The sequence below is a fragment of the Enhydra lutris genome, unplaced genomic scaffold (assembly GCF_002288905.1).
Source record: "Enhydra lutris kenyoni isolate GAN:26980312 unplaced genomic scaffold, ASM228890v2 scaffoldscaffold7, whole genome shotgun sequence".
Classification (NCBI taxonomy): Eukaryota; Metazoa; Chordata; class Mammalia; order Carnivora; family Mustelidae; genus Enhydra; species Enhydra lutris.
The window spans coordinates 10,826,042-10,843,072 of NW_019154091.1; the positions used below are offsets into that span (position 1 = coordinate 10,826,042).

Here is a 17,031-nt window from a genome sequence, read left to right on the forward strand (position 1 = left end):
AAGGATTGTTACAGGCATTAAATGACATAATGTAGACAAAGTGCTTGGCTTCATGCCCATCATAGAGGTTATATGTTAGCTATTATTATTATTATTTTTAAAGATTTTATTTATTTATTTGACAGAGAGAGATCACAAGCAGGCAGAGAGGCAGGCAGAGAGAGAGGAGGAAGCAGGCTCCCTGCTGAGCAGAGAGCCCGATGCGGGGCTCGATCCCAGGACCCTGACATCATGACCTGAGCCAAAGGCAGCGGCTTAACCCACTGAGCCACCCAGGCGCCCCTGTTAGCTATTATTTTTAATAGAAGGATAGAATATTTCATTTAGCCAGACTACCAGTTGGCATTTCTTTTACTAGAATAAAACTCAAGTTCCTTATGTTTATGATTTTGAAAATGCAAATGACCCAGAAGAAGTTGGTATTGAGCTTTAAAATAAGATTCATGCCTCAGGATTATTTTATTTTATTTTATTAAGTTTTTGAGTATAAAGTCACCAAAGTAAGTAGAGAAATCACTGAATTTGGAAGCAAGGGACTTGAGTTCATGTCTTAGGCAAATCGTTGAGTGTTTCTTCCTTCTCTGTCCACTGAGCACACCACCCAGTGATTTCTGAAGTGCTGTTAGGGTAAGACTGTTATTTGAAAACCATCATTTGCCACACTAAAGGAGCATTTTAAATATGGTATATAATACATGCAAATAACTTTTTCCCTGTTTTCTAGCATTTTTGCTGAGAAAAAACTGTCTACAGGAAACAAGGATTCAGTGATAGAATTTGATAACTCATGTAAGACGACTGTCACAGGACCTGCCATACATGTAGTAGGTTCCAGAAGATAGTATGTCTTTTCCTTCTTTACCGAGATATCCACTGTCTCCCTCCACTCCGCCATGTATAGCCCTTTATAAGTATCTCAAATGCAAGTAAGGTGCATTTGTTGCAGTGGGTACTTTGACGTGGCACTTAGGTCTTCCTTCAGACAGAGACACATTGCCCTAGCTGCCTAGAGTCATGGCTGCTGATGGCTCATAGCTGTGTCCTTCTGTGGGAGTTACCCTAATAGAAAGAAGCTTCCTCACCCAAGATTATGTCCCTTTCCTGGAAGCAGCCTCATTGTTGGCTGATGTGGGTAATACAAAGAATCATCCTCCCGCCTTGATTTGGCATTTCTGTGAAGGGCCATCAGCTTCAGGACTCTTGGGAGGATTAACTGAGGCTGCTGCTGTAACTGCTCCTCATCAGTACTGTTTATCTTCGCCCTCTGCCCAGTCGTGCTTCCCTTGTGTCCACACAGGTGTTCTTGAGTGCATTCCCCAGTAAGCCTGCTTGTAGATTTCAGAGTGTCAGAGTCTGTTTCCTTGGGAACTCAAATTATAAGTCATCTGCTGTTGAGATAGTCTTTCTTAGGGATTTTTGTATGATAAAAGATGATTATATTTGGGATGATTTTAATTTTATGAACTTTATGTTCTACTTCTTTGAAACTGATATTCTACATATTTCTTACAATAGGAATCCATAGCCAGTAGATGAAAATTTGTTAGATTCTAAAGTACTGTGTACTCCCCCTGCTCTTATGCTTTCTCTTTAGCTCTCTCAAATAAGTAAAATCTTAAAAAAAATACTCTAAATTTCCATCAAATATGTAGCTCAGTTTTAACTACATGTTAGATATTTAATTATATGTTAGATTTTTTTTAAGGATTTATTTATCTATTTATTTGTCAGAGAGGGGGAGAGAGAGAGAGTGCCAGAGTGCACACACAAGCAGTGGGAGCTGCAGGCAGAAGTTCTGAGAAGCAGGTTCCCTGCTGAGCAAGGAGCCCAACGTGGGGCTTGATCCCAGGACCCTGAAATCATGACCTGAGCCAAAGGCAGATGCCTAACTGATTGAGCTACCCAGGCATCCCTATGTTAGATATTTTAAAAATAGTTAAATATTTAAAAAACCCTTAAACATTGACTTAATTGTGTGCAGTCTACAAACTCAATTTAGTTACTAATAACATAATTTTAATAATCTCAGTTTCTCATTGACTTGGCTGCCCCTTTCTTCCTTACTTTCTTCCTATCTTTCTTTCTTGATTTGGCTTCTTTTGAGAGGTAAAATTACTTTTATGTAACCATTAGCAAAGTACATATTGAGACCGGAAATATAGTTGACTGTTTATAGGGACATACTTTTAAGTTAGCCAGTTTAGAACCCAGATGAATCATAGAATGAGAATTTTAGAGCTGGAAGGATCCTTACTCATGATTCACAATCTGTCCCTGTAATTTATCATTGAAGAAATTGAGATTAGAGAAATTAAGTGTCTTGATGGGTATTGACAGGTGACCAAGAAATATTTTGGTTAGTAGAGAGTATATTGAATTAGGACCTGGGAAACCTAAGTTTTAATTGCACCTTTACCACTAGATAGCAGAGTGATGTCAGGTAAGCCAGTTGTACTTTCTAGGGGCTTAGTTTCATCATCTATGAAGTGATAAAATTGGAACATAATTTCTGAGATGCTCTCCAGCTTTTAAAGTTTGATTCAAGTCTTAATATGATGAGTGACTATTATTTATAATGTATCTATCAAATGCTAGGCACTGGTTTAAACATTTTAAATGTATTATTTAATTTAATTTAATTCTTACAACCTGTGGGTTGTAGGGCTGTAGGGCTGACATTATTAGTTCCACTTTACAAATGTGAATTTGGGCTTAGAGAAGTTAGATAAATCTACAGAACTTCTAAGTGGGTAAACTGGAAGTTGAATACAGGTCTGCGTGATTCCAACTTCTATATTTTGAATCACTCTTCCTAGATTTAGGTGGACTTCTGTTTTTGGAACACTTGACAGACCCTGCTGAAAACAAGAGCCAGTCATTTAATAAGAATATGCTTCTGACCCCCTTCTCTGGCATAGTGTAGTATAGTGTGTCAGTAGGCCAGCAGGAAAGACTTAGGATACAGAAGTATATTGTGTGTTAGCACTTGAGAAATTTTGGAAAGGGTTGGAATTAGATGCAACAGGGGGCATAGCCTTAGAAGCCACTTGGAAAGGCAAATTGAACAAGGAATGGACTCTATTTAGGATCAGTAGTTTAACAATATAGGTGGCTGTATTTGCTTGCTCATTAAAGTTGTAGAATGGCTCTAGGTTAGGTGGAATTGCTCACATTTCAAGAAATAGGAATTGTTCTCAGCTGATACAAATGAGTTAGAGTTAAATGTGTGATATATTGGTAAAGAAGCTTACTGTTTTTTTTTAAAAAGTTATTTATTTATTTATTTTAAGTAACCCTACCCAACATGGGGCTTGAACTCAGGATCTGGACATCAAGAGTCTGCCTATCATGTGCTACCTATTGGGCCAGCCAAGTGCCCCAAGAAGCTTACTGTTATTGTATATGGTTGTATGATGGATAGAGAATCATCTGTGGAGTTATTTGGTACCATAAATTTTCTAGGTCATATTATTGCAAAAATCTGAGTGAGCCTTCTACTTTAATATGGATCAGGATATATTCAGTTTTAAGAAGGCTAGAAATAAGGAACTCTAAGGACAAAAGGAAGTAATTAGCAAAAATGAATTATGAGACAAGTTTAAAGGTGGTAGAATTATAATGGAGATTAGTGAAGAGTATTAGTGACCATTTTCAAGGTTGAAGACTTAGAGCAAGCAGAAAGGACTTGACACAAATTTTATATGAGGTTTGAGGCTGACAACCAGGAGTTAGAATTGGGAATACAGAAGGTATAAAATGGGGGCACCTGGGTGGCTCAGTGGGTTAAAGCCTCTGCCTTCAGCTCAGGTCATGGTCCCGGGGTCCTGGGATCGAGTCCCGCATGGGGCTCTCTGCTCAGCAGGGAGCCTGCTTCCCTTCCTCTCTCTCTGCCTGCCTCTCTGCCTACCTCTCTGCCTATTTGTGATCTCTGTCTGTCAAATAAATAATAAAGAAAATCTTTAAAAAAAAAAAAAGAAGGTATAAAATGAAAAGTAGAAGGTCCCTGCCCCAGTAATCCTTGCTAATAGTTTCTTTCTATTTTTTTCACAATTTTCTGATACATATATCCATTAATATTATACAAATATGATATTCTTCATGAGTGTGATTTTTTTTTGTACTTAATATACTTTGGACATCTTTTAGTACCACCACTTCCAGAACTACCTTTTCTTTTTGAGAGAGAGTGTGAGCGGGTGGGGCGGGGGGTAGAGGCTCAGAAGGAGAGGGAGAAAGAGAATCTTAAGCAGGCTTCATGCCTAGTATGGAGCCCCAGATGGGGCATGATCTCATGACCCTGAGATCATGCCGAAATCAAAAGTAGGACACTTAACTGACTGAGCCACTCAGGTGCCCCAGAATTAACTTCTTTTATTATTTATTTTTAATAGCTATATTATAGTCTATGGATTATCAAAATTTAAGTAGTCCCCTGTTGAAGGACATTTTAGTTTTGTTTTCAGTTTTGCTGTTATAAATAATACCGCAGTAACATGCTTGTACATATATAGGTGGTATTTTTGTCCACTGATTAATTTCCTAAGCATTAAGTCAGAGAGTACGTACCTTTTTTACGTTTAGTTATACTGCCACTAACCATGTATGAAAGGGGTGGTTTTCCAACATTCTTTCCAGCAATAACTATTGTCGAAGAATAAAAACATCTTGATTTTACTCAAATACCCTGAAAACTAGATTGGCAGTTGTCATTTAGTTTTACTGTTTCTTGTTTAACTTGAACAGTTAAAAAAGAAAAGATGGAAAACAGAATGAAGTAATGGAGTAGTTACATTAATTCTTTTTAAAAAATGTATTAAAACTATTGTATGTCCCATTAAATTCAGGTGGACACTTTTCTTGTGACCTTATTAGGAAATGTGAATACCTCATTCTGTTTAGGGTTATTAGCCTCAAAAAGGTTCCTTTTCTATTTTGTGGAGAAGAGACCACATTATAGCTACTGTATATAGTTGTATCTATTGCAAAGTAAACCATCCTCAAACTTTGGCTTAACTTAACCACCATTTTGTTTGCTCTAGATTTTGTGGGTCAGCAGTTTGGGTTAGGCCTGGCTGAGTGGTTCTTCTGGTGGACTCTCTTGAAGTTATTCTTATAGCTGGGGTTATTTGTCAGTTTGATTCAATGGCTAGTCTAAGGTACTTACTCAGATGGCTGAATATATTCGTTGGGCCACATAAGTCTAAGGCTAGCCTGGGCTTATATTGTAGCAGAAGAGTTTCCATCAATAAGAGAGCAAATCCCATTGTGCAAGAACTTTTCAAGTCTGTGCTTGTATCTTGTTTGCTACCCTACCATTAGCCAAGGCAAGTCACATGGCCAGTCCAGAGTCCATGTGGGAGAGGATTACACAAGAGAATTACAAGAGCATTAAAATATAGATGTGATTCATTGAGGGTCATTATTGAAACAATTTCACACAGACATAACTTTCTTCTTCCTTATATTATGATTAAGTGTTAAAAGGATGTAAGTAAGAGACCTGATAGAATTTAAAGGTCAGAATATTTCTTATTTGAAGAGGGAGATTCAGGAGAGGTTTTATGTCATTGAAGTTGAGAAGACTGATTTTATCAACAGTTGCAAAATGATGATTTTCTAAATCTTTCATTCCTTCTGCATACATTAGCTGACATTTTTCTGTAAAGAACTTTAAACATCAAGCGGGCTGTTTGGTTGCCATGAATTTCAGTGCATACTGGAAGGACAGAGTAAATGCTTAATTCTTTTTTTTTTCTTTTAAAGATTTTATTTATTTATTTGACAGAGAGAGAGAGAGAGAGCGCACAAGCAGGGGGAGTGGCAGGCAGAAGGAGAGGGAGAAGCAGGCTCTTTGCAGAGCAGGGGAAGCCTGATATGGGACTCGATCCTAGGACTCTGGGATCATGACCTGAGTCATGAAGGCAGTGGCTTAACCAATTGAGCCACCCAGGAGCCCCAATTCTTTTTTTTAAATTTAATTTTATTTTTTCAGTGTTCCCAGATTCATTTTTTATGCACCATACCCAGTGCTCTATGCAATATGTGCTCTCCTTAATACCTACCACCAGGCTCATACAACCCCCCAACTCCCTGCCCTCCAAAACTCTCAGTTTGTTTCTCAGAGTCCACAGTCTCTCATGGTTTGTCTCCCCCTCTGATTTCCCCCAACTCACTTCTGCTCTTCTTCTCCCAATGTCCACTGTGTTATTCCTTATGCTCCACAAGTAAGTGAAAACATGTGATAATTGACTCTCTCTGCTTGACTTATTTCACTCAGCATAATCTCTTCCAGTCCTGTCCATGTTGATACAAAAGTTGGGTATTCATCCTTTCTGATGGAGTTATAATACTCCATTGTATATATGGACCACATCTTCCTTATCTATTCGTCCATTGAAGGGCATCTTGGCTCTTCCCTCTGTTTGGCGACTGTGGCCATTGCTACTGTGAACATTGGGGTACAGATGGCCCTTCTTTTCACTACATCTGTATCTTTGGGGTAAATGCCTGTAGGTGCAATTGCAGGGTCATGGAGGAATCTCCACACTGTTTTCCAGAGTGACTGCACCAACTTGCATTCCCATCAACACTGTAAGAGGGTTCCTCTTTCTCTATATCCTCTCCAACACTTGTTGTTCACTGTCTTGTTAATTTTGGCCATTCTAACTGGTGTAAACTGATATCTCAATGTGGTTTTGACTTGAATCTCCCTGATGGCTAGTGATGATGAACATTTTTCATGTGTCTGTTAGCCATTTGTATGTCTTCTTTGGAGAAGTGTCTGTTCATGTCTTCTGCCCATTTTTTGACATGATTATCTGTTTTGTGTGTGTTGAGTTTGAGGAGTTCTTTATAGATCTTGGATATTAACCCTTTGTCTGTATTGTCATTTGCAAATATCTTCTCCCATTCTGTGGGTTGCCTCTTTGTTTTATTGACTGTTTCCTTTGCTGTGCAGAAGCTTTTGATCTTGATGAAGTCCCAAAAGTTCATTTTCGCTTTTTTCTCCTTTGCCTTTGAAGACCTGTCTTTTTTTTTTTTTAAGATTTTATTTATTTGTCAGAGAGAGAGGAGCAAGAGTGAGCACAGGCAGACAGAGTGGCAGGCAGAGGCAGAGGGAGAAGCAGGCTCCCTGCCAAGCAAGGAGCCCGATGTGGGACTCAATCCCAGGATACCGGGATCATGACCCAAGCTGAAGGCAGCTGCTCAACCAACCAAGCCACCCAGGCATCCCTGGAGACCTGTCTTGAAAGAAGTTGCTGTGGCCGATGTCAAAAAGGTTACTACCTATGTTCTCTAGGGTTTTGATAGATTCCTGCCTCACACTGAGGTCTTTTATCCATTTCGAGTTTATCTTTGTGTATGGTGTAAGAGAATGGTCGAGTTTCATTCTTCTATACATAGCTGTCCAATTTTCCCAGCCTCATTTATTGAAGAGACTGTCTTTTTCCACTGTATGTTTTTTCCTAGTTTGTCAAAGATTATTTGACCGTAGAGTTGTGGGTCCATATCTGGGCTCTCTACTCTTTTCCACTGGTCTATGTGTCTGTTTTTGTGCCAGTACCATGCTGTCTTGGTGATCACAGCTTTGAAGTAAAGTTTGAAATCAGGCAATGTGATGTCACCAGTTTCGTTTTTCTTTTTCAACATTTCCTTAGCAATTCAGGGTCTCTTCTGGCTCCATACAAATTTTAGGATTGTTTATTCTAGCGCTTTGAAAATTGCCAGTGGAATTTTGATCAGGATGGCATTGAAAGTATAGATTGCTCTAGGCAGTATAGACATTTTAACAATGTTTATTCTTCCGATCCATGAGTATGGAATGCTTTTCCATCTTCTTGTGTCGTCTTCAATTTCTTTCATGAGTGTTCTGTAGTTCCTTGAGTGCATATCCTTTACCTCTTTGGTTAGGTTTATCCCCAGGTATCTTATGGTTCGTGGTGCTATAGTAAATGGAATCAATTCTCTAATTTCTATATTTTCATTGTTAGTGTAGAAGGAAGCAACCGATTTCTGTACATTGATTTTGTATCCTGCCACATTACTGAATTGCTGTATGTGTTCTAGTAGTTTGGGGTGGAGTCTTTCTTTAATTACTAATTTTCAGAATAAGAATTGGTACATACACTAGCAGTGATGAATGAGCCTTGCTTGTCTTTTGACTTTTTCTGTCCTTGAAGTAAGAGAACTTGTGGATTTTAAATGAACTCACAGATTTATATATATTTGGTAGATTTCAATCAATTGAAGTCAATGGGACTTTTTTGATGTGCACATTGCCCCAGCTTTAACTAATGGAAGTGCTTTCAAAGTGACTTGTCATTTTGACAGGACCCGATTAGTGTTTGCTAGCTTCTTTGCTTTTGACACAATAGTATGTCCCAGGTTCATCTTGTAATATTTCTCTTCCTGGCTGAAATCAGTCATTTCTCTTAAGAGCCCTGGTTCCTTTCAGTGGGGAATGCTATTTAGATACAATTGTTTGGGCACTAAGGGTGTTCATTGCTTCTGGGTTGTCATTGATAAGTTTTTAAGTGATAAGAATATCCCTATATAGGAATATTTATATCCCTATATATATGGCAAAACAAAACATGAGTTCAAATTTAAGAGTATAAAATAGTTTTTACTATGAGTTTATATTTGTATCTCTTTAGTCTTTTTTTTTTTTTTTAATAATTTATTTGTCAGAGAGTGAGAGTGAGCGAGCACAAGCAAGGGAGCGGCTGGCAGAAGGAGAAGCAGGCTCCCTGCCGAGCAGGGAGCCCGATGCGGGACTCAATCCCAGGACCCTGGGATCATGACCTGAGCCGAAGGCAGACGCTTACCTGACTGAGCCACCCAGGTTCCCAGTTTATATCTCTTAAGTCTTATACTGAATATCTTGGTTCCTAACATTTACATAGATATTTTTTCCTAAAAAATATATAAATAGCTTTAACAAAACAGTACTAATATTACCATTTATAAGATTACTGAATGAATTTTGGTGTTTTTTAAAAGGGAGTTATTTTTGTCCTTAAACTATGTATCTCACTAAGTCTGTGTAGTTCTTTAAAATATATATATATATATATTTATTTCAGAGAGAGAGAAAGTACGAACAGGGAGAGGGGCAGAGGGAAGAGGGAGAAACAGACTCCCCACTGAGTAGGGAGCCCCATGGAGGACTCTGTCCAGGACCCTGGGATCATGACTAGAGCCAAAGGCAGATGCTTAATCAACTGAACCACCCAGGAACCCCCGTGTAGTTCTTAAATCACTTGAAATAACTATTTTCCAGGTGGTTGGTTTAACAGCAACTTGAGGTTCAGCTAGGTTTTTAAGAAGTTTTTAAATTTTGAAAATTGTGGTGACATAAAATTTGCCATTTTAAAAGGCAAAAAAAAAAAAATTATGCCATCTGAAGAGAAACCAGAGTATAAAATTTTCCATTTTACTTTATTTTATTTTTAAAGATTTTATTTCTTTATTCGACAGAGAGAGAGCACAAGTAGGCAGAGGAAGAGGGAGAAGCAGGCTCTTCACTGAACAGGGAACTCAGGGCGGGGCTCAATCCCAGGACTCTGGGTCATGACCTTCGCCAAAGGCAGATGCTTAACTGACTGAGCCATCTAGGCGCCCCTAAAATTTTCCATTTTAAAATGTACAAATCAGTGGCATTAAGTACATTCATATTTTTCTGCATCCATCAGAACTATCTGTCTCTAGGTTTTATCATCCCACACTGAAACTGTACCATTCAACAGTAACTTCTTATTTCCTGTACCTCCTACCCTCTGGTAACTATTCTTCTACTTTCTGTCTGTATGAATTTGGTTTTTCTAGGTACCTCATATAAATGAAGCTGTACATACTAGTCCATTTGTGTCTCTGGCTTATTTCACTTAGCATAAAACCCGTCTTCCTAGGTTTATCCATATTGTATGTAGCATGTATTAGAATTTCCTTCCTTTTTTTTTTTTTTAAAGATTTTTATTTATTTATTTGACAGACAGAGATCACAAGTAGGCAGAGAGACAGGCAGAGAGAGAGGAGGAAGCAGGCTCCCTGCTGAGGAGAGAGCCCAATGCGGGACTTGATCCCAGGATCCTGGGATCATGACCTGAGCTGATGATAGATGCTTAAGTAACTGAGCCACTCAGGCATCCCTACTAGAAATTATTCTGTTGTTTTTCACAAAGTAAAACTTATAAGTAGAAAAATTAGAATACTTCATATTGTTTCTTCAGGATCATCATTACTGTAATTGGACTTCTCATTAAAATAATAGGATTTTGGCAACCTAAGAGCTGAACAAGAAGTTATTAGACAGTTTGGCAACAATTAGGGGGAATGTATTTAAAATATGGGTATGAAAAAGTGTCAATAGTTTCTCTCCTTTTTCCTTTTACTTCCCATGCCTCTTGGGCTTACTTAGGTCTGTTTATTAGGACTACTTTAGGCAAATTTAAGAAAAAATATTTTTAGTGGCAGTAATAGGATTGTGTAGATATATCTTTGAATTGCTTACTTCACAGGGAAGGTAAATCTCAGATGAAAAGTCACCTGTACTTTGGAAAAGAAAATGATACAGAAAAGGGGAAAATAGAAATTCTTGGGAGACACAGCTTTAGTTTCTAGTCCTTTTGAGGATGGGGTCACTAGTTTTACAAACCATTATGGTGTGAAGCTATTGAAATGTTGATGGGTCAAAAATGAATTTCTAGTTTTATATAATTCTTTATATTAAGTATATAATTTAAAGGGTCTTTTCACCACTGAGCTACCTTTTTGCCAGATGCATAAGTATCATCAAATCTAGATAGCTGGCTTTTATTTATTTATAAATTCGTGTCTCAAGCATACCATTTTAGGAAAGAATCTTACTTTGTTTTTTAGAGGAGGATAGCTGATAGAAGAGTTAAAAATAAGAATTTTATGGATTTTAAATGAACACAATTAAGTCATACTCTGGGTAAGTTTACAAAGTTTTAGAAGGTTCCATTTTGGGAAAATATGACAGGAATGTGGATCATCCAATTTGGAGAGGTCTGCTTTTTTTTTCTTTTCTTATTTTTAATAACAAGAAAAATCTCAGTGTAAAGGTAATTTAACTATGGATCTAGAATTCTTAAAAAAAAATGAGCAAAACCAAAACCTGAAAACCTAAAATCCAAAATATCCATAACTGTGTCTTGCTACAGAAATCATTTGTATTTTGGGATATATATCCTTTGAATCTCTTACATAGTTTTTATACATAATTATAGTGTGTATGTTTTGTCATTTTTCTATGCAGCTTTTTTTTTTTTTTTAAAGATTTTATTTATTTGACAGAGGGAAAGAGAAAGAGCACAAGTAGGGGGAACGGCAGAGGAAGAGGGAGAAACAGACTTCTTGCTGAGCGGGAGCCTGCTAAAGGGCTGGATCCTGAGACCCTGAGATCATGACCTGAGCTGAGGTGCCCCTCAGTGCAGCTTTCGTAATCATTTTTACTGATGAATTTCAAAGTAGTAGCATTTCCTTCTTATTTGGCATTTATGTTGAGTATTTAATAGTGATGAATAGGGTGTTTGCGTGTTGAGACAAGTACAATGAATTGCACTCAGTCTTGGGTGCTTGAGGTGGTGCATCTCAGCAGAGATGTACAGCAGAAAAGCAGTATGGTTTAGTGATTATGAGCCAGACTACTCAAATTAAAAACCTTTCTCCCATTGATTAGCCATGTGATTTTGGGCAAATTACTTACGTTTTCATAGCTCAGTTCTCTTGTGTGTGAAGTGAGAATAATGATGGTATGTATCATAAATGTTTTTTGCTAAGGATTATTAAGTTAGTTGTTGTGTTCTAAGAATCTTTCTTCTTGCCCAGTGTTTTACTAGATTTTCAGTTCCTTTAAGGTAACACCTAGGTATTAATGAATGATAATGTTAGAGGATAAGTGTTGCAAGAGAAAAAGAAAAAGACCTTTGAACCTCCAAACTGTATATATTTTTGGTGATGAAATATCAAGTATTGGAGATAGATTGCTAATGATTGGCATGAATGGGCTGTGTTGATCTTTTTAGCTACCCTCAAATTATTGTAGTTTAGTTGGTATGGTAGAGAGAGCAATGCAAGGGGAATTAGAAAGTCAGCATTTTAGTTCTTTCTGATTTTTGTTAACAGTACGATCTTGAGAAATCTTTTAGCCACTTCGAATCTGTTTTCTCATCTATAGAGATAGCATGTGTCCTGCCTCTCTTGGGGGTGTCATTATGATTAAATAAGATTTTTTTGTGAAAGTGAGTTGAAGACTATAGGCACTATATATAAAAATAAGCTTCTTATTAATTTAAAAAGACTAAAAATGAGACAATGCAGGCAGAGATCTTGATACAGTACTAGGCACAGTCTTCAGTAAAGGATAGCTGCTAGTACTGTTTGTTATTTTTATTGAGAGGACATCTGCTTTCATGTATAAGGCTAGCCCTGATTACCGTTGAGGTTGTTAAATAGTTTATGAGTATATTATTAATATCTAATTTTTCTTCTCTCTTTGTTTCAGACTCCTGGGAGAGTTGGCTCTCAAGGTTCTGATTTAGATTCATCAGCAGCTCCTATAAACACAGTGGATGTCAATAATGAAAGCTCTTCAGAGGTATGGAAATAATAATTTCACAATAAAATTTGGTACTATTTAAGGGAAAATGAGCAGGTATTTGGAGTAATGGTCAGTAATTTAAACTTTTGCAGGAAAGGCTCTCACTCTTATAAACTGGAATGTGACTTTTGAATCACACTTGTAGAAAAATCCTGGTGTTTAGTTTTAAGACTGAGAAAGTGTGTATTAAGACAAAATTAATATTGTTAATTTGTCTTCAGTGCTAATGTTATCTCAGCTTAATGGAAGATCTTAAATCTATTTATAAAAATTACCAATTAATTAGTGTTTGCACTGTCATGAACTATTGAGCTAATGAAAAATTAGGTTATCCGTAAAGTCTGTACATTATTTGCTATCTTCATTTACAACTTTGTAAGAACTTTTATCTTTCATAGTTTATTAAAAATTAATGGGGAAAGTAAATAAATCTAAGAAGGAACTCAAATTTTTGAAGAAATCTGTGGTAGTTGCTTTATTATTACTATTTTTAATGAATAATATTTGCTCATTATAGAAAAAGGGGGAAGGAAAGAGAAGAGCATAAAAACCACCAATAATATTGTTTCTAAGACATCGATGTACTCACATTCTGCTCTGACAGTTTCTGTCAGTTGCCCCTTTCTGGGCCCAAGTGTATTGCCTACCCAGTCCCCTTTTCTGTGATCCCCACTTCTGCACCTCTTGGTTGGTGAGTCTGTCTTCTTTCTTGTGTATTTCTGGATTTATCTCTCTGTCCATTCATTTCCCTGTTTTGTCTCTTTCTGGCCATCTGATTTCATGTATATGGATATTAACCATGATGAGATGTAACAAGACCATGAGAGTGAGGAGAAAAGTATCAGTTAAATTTTAAGAGCAAGTTTAATTGTTGACCTTGGTCAGACCACAATAAATAAATAAATAAATAGATAGATAGATAGATAGATAGATAGATAGATAGAAAGAAATCTCCAGTGGGTAGTGAGCAGTGCCTGGTAATCCTGCTATAGTTTCTTATTAGTGTCATTTTCCTACTCTCTGATATAGTTTTGCTCTCTTCTTTATCCTCATATCTCTTCTAAGTCTTACCCAATCCCACCTTCCCTCAGGCACCTTCTATATCATTGAGAAAATAGGAGCTATTAGGTGAATGTCCTCATTTTGTTATCAAAGCTATTTGCACCTTTATTCTCTTACTTTAATACATGGAAGACAGTTTTCTTTTCTTATCAGATTTCAATCCTTTCTCTTTTTTCTGGATTCCACTCTGTCCCACATTCTTATCTTATTCTCTCTTTCTCCCGCCACTTTAGTTTTTAACCTATGTCATGAGTTATTCCTATTGGCAGACAAATACTGCTCTAGATGTTCATATGCCCAGTGCTGGGGTATATACTTGTTAAGGTCTTGGATGATATGTCTGTGTGTCTCTCTGTCAGTCTCTCTCTAAGGTTTGTTTCCCTTTTACCTTAAGGCTGGCATCCCACTTTGAACAAATTATAGGTTTGAACTTTGTTCCCTTAGTGGCTGTTTATGTGGAATTTGAAATACAGTCTCCAGGACTTTATTTTTTTAATTAATTAATTTTTTAGGGCTTGAACTCATTACCCTCAGATCAAGACCTGAGCCGAGATCAAGAGTCAGACACTTAACTGACTGAGCCACCCTGGCACCTGGGTCTCCAGGACTTTAAAGAAATAGAAATAAAGCAACACCTTGCTTTATTTATATCATATTTATGTTATATTTTATTTTATGTAATAATATATATAATATTGTCTTAGTATGTGTTGTTCTAACAAAAGTACTATAGACTGAGTGACTTAACCAACATTTATTTCTCAGAGCTCTGGAGCCTGGGAGGTACAAGATCAAGGCAGATTCTGTGTCTGCTGAGGGCCTGGTTCTGGTTTTATAGAAGGCCATCCTCAAATGGCTGAAGGGGCAAGAGAACTGTCTGAGGCTTCTTTTATAAAGGCACTAATCCCATTCATGAAGGCTCCACCCTCATGACCTAATCACCTCCCAAGGCTCACCTCCTAATACTATCACACTGGGGGTTAGGATTTCAACATAAGAGTTTTGAGGTTACATGTTTAGTATCAAACAAATAATACGTAATGTAAAAATGATTTTTTATATTCTTTTTTTTTTTTAAAGATTTATTTGTTGGGACACCTGGGTGGCTCTGTCAGTTAAGCATCTGACTCTTGGTCTCAAGTCGTGATCTCAGGTTCCTGGGATTGAGCTTCATGTCAGGCCTTGTGTTCAGTGTAGAGTCTGTTTATCCGTCTCCTTCTCCCTCCCCACCTCCACCTGGCACTCTCTGTTGTTTTCTAAGAAAATTAAATAACGAAAAAACATTTTAAAAAAGATTTGTTTATTTATTTGAAAGAGAGAGAGGGAGCACAGTGTGGGGAGGGGCAGAGGGAGATGGAGAGGGAGAATTCTGGGGAGAGAGAATTTCATGCAGACTCCCCTCTGAGCACTTAGCCTGATGGGGGAGGCTGGATCTTAGGACCCTGAGATCATGATCTGAGCCAAAATCAAGTCTGACACTTAACCAACTGAACCACCGAGGCACCCCCAAGGTTTTATATTCTTCAGTTGTTATCATTAGGATGGTTGTTCAGACTATTTAGTATAATGTGTTGCCAGAAACAAACATCTTTGTTCACCCTTTATCCCTTTCTAGTCTGCCTTACATTCTTAGTACCCACTGAATTTTCCTGGTCCTTTGGGTCGAGAAGGAAGGCTTTTTTTTAAGTGTCCATTGAAGTTTCTAGGTTGCCAGCTTCTTCAGCACCCAGTCTGGAAAATATGAGGCAAAAGAAAACCCAGAGTATTTATCACTGTGTCAGTCGTTGGATCCTGAGATGCTTAGATGGTCTCCCTTCTCATCACTTTTCAGAATTTTCTTATGTTTGTTTTATATATAATGTCTAGGGATGTTAGGTATACTTAGCAGGAGAAATTGGGAAAAGCATATCTATTCCATTTTGTCTGCATCAGGAAATCTGACCATTTTAAAAGTTGGATTCTTTATCTTTTTATTATTGAACTGTAAGAATTTTTTTTTTTAAATCTATTCTGTGTATAAGTCCTTTGTCAGAATATTGATTGCCTCCTATTTATCCTATTGGTTAAGGAAGGTTTCCTGTTTTAGGCTTATAGGGATTGCTGAACATAAAATTAACCTGACACTGGGCAGGTTGAAATCAACAGCAGTTTGTTAGTCACATATACTCATGGCCCAAGAGGACACTGTATGCCTTGAAGGGCCATATGAGGATTGAACTTGGGAACAAAACGAACAACTATGGGCTGTGAGAGGCATGGTTTATGATAACAAGAGGGTGAGGTGCTCCTTGTTTCCTGCAGGAGATTATGACTGGCTTGTTTGAATTATTCTCTGGGCTGGCAGGGAACTGAAACCTGCTACTTAAGGATAAGCAGGCTCTGTGAAGAGGAGGGTTTTTTGTTTTTGTTTTTTTAAGATTTTATTTTTTAAGAAATCTCTACATCTGAAGTGGGGCTTGAACTCACAATCTCGAGATCAAGAGTTGTGCGCTCTACTGACCAAGCCAGTGAGGCGCTCCAAGAAGACGGTTGTTTGAGTAGAAGATTCTGTCTGTAGGAGCAGAGTGGGAAGGGTACTTGCAGTTAGGCCATTTGAAGCTTTCCCATCACCAGTCAACAAAGCGGTGTGTAATATTGGGCCATAATTTTCGACTTTACACCTCAATCAGATGTATGTAGTGTGTATGTTTTTTCTCAGTCTCTGGCTTGCTTTTCATTTTGTTAATGGTGTCTTCCAAAGAGAAGAAGTTTTTAACTTTTTTAAAGTCCAGTTTGTCAGCCTTTTCTCTTATGGTTATTGCGTTTTGGGTCCTTTTACAATTTTCTTTTTTTTTTTTTTTTTTTGCCTACCCCAAGATTGCAAAGACTTTCTGCTATGCTTACCTCTGATATTTTGGTGTGTGTGTCTAAGTCCATTATTTATTTTAAAATATTGTATGTGATATGAGATGGTGGTTGAGGTTTGTTTTTTTCATATGGATATCGAAACCAGTTCTGTATATGGTTGTTTCAGTATGATTAGTTGAAAATGTTCCCTTTCCCCACTGCATTAAATTTTCCTTTTTGTGAGATATCAATTGACCTTGTATGTGTGGTTGTATTTCTTTACGGTCTTTGATCCAGGCATACAGAACTCCTGCTTTTAAGGTGTGCCAAGTTTTTTCTTATGTCTGGACGTCTGCATGCTGATCCCCATGCCTTACCTGCTCTTTTACTTTTTTTTTTTTTTTTTGCCTGGTTAATATCTGATTGTCCTTTAGGAAAAATTACTTTTTCAGTAAACTTTACTTGACTCACATGTGGAATAGATGCTTCTTCCATGTGCTTCTGGGGGATTGTATTTT

General features: G+C 37.4%; 1 protein-coding gene across 1 annotated transcript in view; it reads left to right on the forward strand.

Annotated features, from left to right (window-relative positions):
* Positions 1–17,031, forward strand: part of LOC111142206 (early endosome antigen 1) — a 115,359-nt gene that overhangs the window by 12,829 nt on the left and 85,499 nt on the right. The window contains exon 2 of the mRNA XM_022495233.1: positions 12,530–12,622. Within this exon, the coding sequence (XP_022350941.1) occupies positions 12,530–12,622 (93 nt within the window). The remainder of the gene's footprint in view (positions 1–12,529; positions 12,623–17,031) is intronic.